The 5,815-nt window shown below is 36.0% G+C and overlaps 1 protein-coding gene across 1 annotated transcript in view; it reads right to left on the reverse strand.

Annotated features, from left to right (window-relative positions):
• Positions 1-2,666: 2,666 nt before the first annotated feature.
• The window catches only part of SAT1 (spermidine/spermine N1-acetyltransferase 1), a 3,606-nt gene continuing 457 nt past the window's right edge, over positions 2,667-5,815 (reverse strand). The window contains exons 2-6 of the mRNA XM_072428431.1: positions 5,424-5,475; positions 4,977-5,060; positions 4,005-4,106; positions 3,866-3,906; positions 2,667-3,173 (exon numbers count right to left, since the gene is read on the reverse strand). Coding sequence (XP_072284532.1) covers positions 3,003-3,173; positions 3,866-3,906; positions 4,005-4,106; positions 4,977-5,060; positions 5,424-5,475 — 450 coding nt within the window. The 3' untranslated portion in view covers positions 2,667-3,002. The remainder of the gene's footprint in view (positions 3,174-3,865; positions 3,907-4,004; positions 4,107-4,976; positions 5,061-5,423; positions 5,476-5,815) is intronic.

Genomic DNA, 5,815 nt, shown 5'->3' on the forward strand with positions numbered 1-5,815 from the left:
CAAGACTACTACTGGAAGAATCTTAAGAATGCAACACTTCTTACAGTGTCAAATTTCTAGTCTCCTGTTGGTTCTTCCTGCCAGTCCTCTTTGTCACTAATATGCACATTGCACATGTAGGAGCCACTGAAAAAAAAACAATGGTGCTCAGCAGGCCAACAGAAATCTGAAAGAATGAAGTATTATCTATCTTATTTGTAGGAAACATTTTAAAAAGTTAAAAGTTGTTAGATCCGCTTGTATTGTGTCTAAGTTAATATGCAAGTTCTCAAACTGTGTGTATAACTGTCTGTTTACTCACATATCACATTGTCCTGTCAAAAATGTTTTACAATTTTTACATTGTGATTAGAAACTAATTGGTTAAAAGCTACAACAATGATGCAGAGTACAGCAATTGTCAAAAAGGTTATGCTTATAATTAAAAAAAAAAAAAAAAAACATTTTATTTAAATGTTTTTGATTTAGTAACTCTTTGGCAAGAGGAATATTCCATCTGTCCTTATAGGGACAGTACATTAAAAAAATATTATTACAGTAAAGGGTGGATAGGTACAGGCAGAATCACTGAATGTCTGCCAATATATTCTCTCTGCACATCTGTTCCTAACACCAGCAGTGGTCACTGCATAGGGATCTCACCTCTGCAGCTGAATTATCTATTTATATTATATGCTGTTTTGGCTCCTGCTGCAGCATAAAAATAAAAATCAGGAACTATAAAAGGATAATTTCCGTTGCTGAATCATATTAATACATAAGGGGTCAGTGGGTGATTCAACTCAGTAGTGGCCATCCAAAACTAAAAGGCTCCAATAACAAGGAATATATGGAATGGAGAATATTTTATGTATCAAATGCATTTTATTACTTAAAGATACAGATTGTTATATACAGCATTATGTATCATCTGTACATAAGTCAATATATAGCTAACACCAGGCCTGTGTACTGGAGTTTATGACATAATTTTTTAATTACTAACCATCTTTATGCTGCGCACTCACTTGCAATATTTATCAACGAGGATTGTCGCTGGAAACAAATGACGGCCCCAGTGGATCTGATTGTGCGATGATTGTTCACTATCTATTGTGTGTACAGTCGTTCAGTGATCGTGGATGTTCCTGCAGTACACTTTCTCCTTTACATGTCAATTCCTGCATCGTTCAAACGATCGTATCTAGCGTGTGTACACTATTGGGGGATTATATTTAAATGATCGTATTGTTACAACATGTACAGAATTGTGGACAATACGATCAATCAAAATAACAGTGCAAAATCGGTCGTTCGTTTTCTAATAATTATATAATAATTTGATAATTATTGCAAGTATGTACCTAGCTTTAGGGTTATTTTAAAATTTACTGTTTACTTTGGGGAGTATGGGGGAGAATATGACTAATGTTGTATGTGGTTAAGTCGATTTCTTTTTCTCACCCACATGTAAAAGACAGGGAGTGCTGTCCATGATAAAGATTGTTAATGCATAATATTTTGTATTTTTTAATGTAAAGAATCCTAAATAACAAACTCATGAAATGACTGCAGAAATCCCAAAGGTCACTTGTACTTTGTCTTATCCTTTTGATCTCTTTTAGCCTAACATATCAATATGTAGTGATTACTCTCATTCACATTTAGACTCATAAAGGCCATCACCTTTCAAAAATGTTTTACTTTCTTTTTTGGATGTAATAGCATTGGGCCATGGTTTATATAGTAATAAAATGGATGAAGCTGAAACATTATATAGTATTGTTTATATTCTAATGTCCATGGTAGGACAAGGGTCACAAATAGCTAATATTGTATCATTATTGGCAAGGAAAAATGTATCTATTACAAAAAAAAAAAGTCTGAATAAGGATAGACGTAAGTGTGCCCACAGAAATCAATCCTATTAGTTGTGACATTACATTGATTTAATATAGAATTTATGAGCCCAGATTAGCATTTACATGATGGGACCCTTGAGAAACAAAATCCCTCAGGAAACTCCTATATTTACTATATCCACAGCTCAATACATTACCATGGTGGTCAGTGGGAAGAATGCCATCCTTACAGATAGCCAAAAAGATCATTGGTGTCACTTTGACCCGAGAGGCACAAGGTATGTAAAAAAAAAAAAAAAACCCTTAACCTCTAGTGGGACCCTAAGGTCTATTTAGGATGTAATACGAATGTGTGATTGTACACATCATCTCCTTTTCTTTTTATCCATTATGTCTTGATAATGATGTATGAACCCGTAAACAGAAATTGATTTGCAGATAGATACCTTTGGGTCTACTTTAGCCTACAAGAATGTGACGAGCTGAGACATTGCTGCCACCTGATAGATAAGGTCTTTTGTAATAGTAATTTTGCATTTCTGAAAGGGATGCAGAAACTAAGACTAAGAAATTGGTAGAGGAAGTGTTGATAAAGTAGTGTTGTACTGGTTAAAAGGAGGTGCAGAGACATAATGTGTAGCAATCTGTAAGTTACTAACAAGTAGTTAGGCTGAGAGCATTGATAATGGGACTCCATTGGGTATATAGGCAAGTTGCCATTGCTGGCTGTAAAAGGAACTGAAAGTATAGAAGAAGCATCATTGAAGACAGCAGTGTAGGAAAGCAGAGGTAAAACCTCACATTAGAAACGACAGACAACTTGAATACAGGTAGAACACATGCTGCTCTTTAATTGAGATAAAAAAACAGGTTAATTATACAAAAACCCTAAATACCAGTGTGTACATTGTACACAATCAAAGACTTACAAGAATGAAGTTACATATATACACATTACAACTGAGAATCTTATATGTGGGGCTCTTAACACAGTCTTGGGCCATGAACAGAAGTTGGGAGGGTGACAACTGTATGCTACAATGCCACTGGTACTAAAGCTTTTGAATTAGTTGCCATGCAAGACACTAAAGAATACTAAGCATGCAAAGGAAAGAAAAAATTTTATTTTAAAGTAACAATTTCTTCATGAGGACATCAAGTTCACTCCTCAGTCGCCATCTTGCACAGGTACTCCTTGTCAATTTTGAAGAGGCGCCAGCCTTCTTCAGTGGACAGGTCTGATGCTCCACGTCTCTTATAGAACTTGATTGATGGCTCGTTCCATTCTGCCACAAGGAAGTGCATGCTGCTGCAACGACACTTCACTGCAATCTAGACAAAAAAAAAAAAAAAACTCAGGTCAAGTTGTGTACATCTAGTAGATACACCATTCAACATAACTACACTATTTGGTAGCTAAACTGGAATGTTTAAAAGATATTGCTCTTAAAGTGCTTGTACAAACTTTTGGTTTTGGCTAGTAATGGGAAGGTATTATCCCATCTGTCAGACAGAAAGTATCTTAATAGCAAGTGATCATCAAGACAGGTGGTGTGCTCATTTAAAGATTTCCCTCAAGATTGTGATTGTATTTTTCTTGGAATGTATATTTGTGATTTTTTTTTTTTATAACTGTCTATAGGGGAGTGAATCAAAGATATGGCAATGAAAAATCCAACATAACCCAAACTATTTTATAGGGAGTTTCTGTATTCAGCTACATATAAAATTCCAATGATGTAATAAAAATAGTCGAGTATGGGAACTGCCTTTCATCAGAGAAAAAAGTTTTCCTATTTCAGGCCTACATGACTACCAAGAAATAGTAATGATATACCGAAAACTAACAATCACCTTCTTCCTATAAGCAAGCTGGATTTTAGACACTTTTTTTCTTAAGGTTTTGCTATTTTAATAAATTTTTTGGGGGTGACATTTAACTAGCTTTAGTATCACTTCAAAAAGAGTGCAAGTGGCCCACAATATCCATAATTTAATGCCATGATGGGATTTTATTTACTCACCTGACTGAGGTGCTTGAATATCTCTGAACCAATGCCAGATCCTATTAAAAAAAGAAAAAATGCATTTTAATCTAAAAAAACAAAAACAAAAAAAACAAAGATTTTTTAAATTAGCATACGCTAATACCCCAATACATACCTCTGAGCTCATCCATGACAAAGAAGTCTTCCAGATATAGAAGCTTTCCTATCCATGGGTCATATGTGAAGTAGTACATAGCAAACCCAACAATGGTGTAACCTGTGAAGGAGGAAGAGTTTAGCATGGATTGTAAATAAAAGTAAAAAACATCATGCAATTGTCTTATCACATCATTTTGCCATATCCAGATACAGTTTATTGGGAATAAAATCAGAACACCTGACACCATATCATTTTAGGTATTCAGATACTTTTATGTGGTAAAACTACCACCAAGCAGCAAGACAAATTATGCAAGTTAAGGAGCAAAATCCTTACACACGGCAGTTCAGAAAAGTACTCCATATTCTAACTCCTTAAAAATTATCCCATACAAAAAAATAGAAATAAAGTTTTGCTTTACTTAATGAGCACTAAATCCCAAACTGCAAAGACTGATAATAGAGGACAAAGAAATCCATACAGTAGACCTAAAAGAAAAATGTATCAAATTTGAGAACAAAAAGCCAAGAGGATGAAATGTCTACACACTATGGAAATAGATGGTAGAGATGCTTTGGCCATGGCCATCTCTGGATCAGCTTTGGTATAACAGTTGGGAACTGGTTGCTCTCCAAATAAGGCACAGATAGTAAAGGAACCAATCTTTTAGCTGGCAATGGGTTTCTGATCTACCGTGTTTGTTGGTTATGGTTGAATGGAAGTCCCTGGTGGCCTTACCTCGTTTGCATGCTCATCTATGTTATTGTGTAACGGATCTTTTAGTTACCTCCCCGCCCACCCATGTACACGGAAGGGCCATCCATGTACATGGCGAAGCTAGAGACTGTAACCTGAAGATTGGGGACAAATTAAAGAGAAAATGTGATTTAACAAATATTGCATCTGCTTACATACAGGGTCAATACAATAGCCACAAGGCTACAAATAAAACATTAATTAAGAGAATGAAAAAAAACATCTTATTACCATCGGCAGTCTGGTTCTCTTTTGGTACTTCTGCAACAAGACAGTGGTAGAAGGGATGTTCGCCAAAGCCATCTTCTAAAAGATCTAAAGAAAAAAAAAAAAACAAAAAAAACAAATGCAGGTTTATAAGTGTCCGCAATTAAGGTTCTGTTCCGAGTTATTGATCCAGCCGCCAGCTGCCTTTCCAGGAGACCAGAAGTAATTTCGGTCTGCTCCATTTCATAATAAACCCCACCGTCTGTTTTGTTTTAGTTATCTGAGCTGCACCGTCATAAGACCAAGCTGGCAGGGAGCCCATTCAAAGGATCCGTGAATGCAAAACAAGTCAGCCATTTTATTCTATTAATAGGAGGTTTAGAGTTCAACGACATCATAAAAACAGGTGCTGTATGATAAAGGAGAAGTACCGAGGAAAGAAAAAAATAAAGTAAAATCATAGCGCCATACCTTTCTCAGTTAGCACTACTTGGTTTTCCATTTCTTCATATTTAGCCAATTCCTAGAAAATAAAGAAAAAAAAGAAGGATTAAACAAGTGAAGTTGCTATAAGGGTCAAATCCATAAATGCCAAGTCATCAGCTGCTAATCAGACTTTGTGCTGCCATAGGACAGAACAATAAAATAGAGAACAAAGTATAGAGGTCAATGGGGATCCAGCCAGCCAATCAGGGGTGTGTGTCCCCAACCCACAGAGGTCCTGGCACAGGAAGAAGAGGGGGATGGGGACATTGTGACATAGGGAGGGGTGACAATGACTCCTCCACATTGCTCGAGACATAAGCACTTAGTTACATGGGACAATTAGAATAAAAGTCTATAGCTGGACAGGGTGCAAAATT

The sequence above is a fragment of the Pyxicephalus adspersus genome, chromosome 1, assembly GCF_032062135.1.
Source record: "Pyxicephalus adspersus chromosome 1, UCB_Pads_2.0, whole genome shotgun sequence".
In the NCBI taxonomy this organism is placed as follows: Eukaryota; Metazoa; Chordata; class Amphibia; order Anura; family Pyxicephalidae; genus Pyxicephalus; species Pyxicephalus adspersus.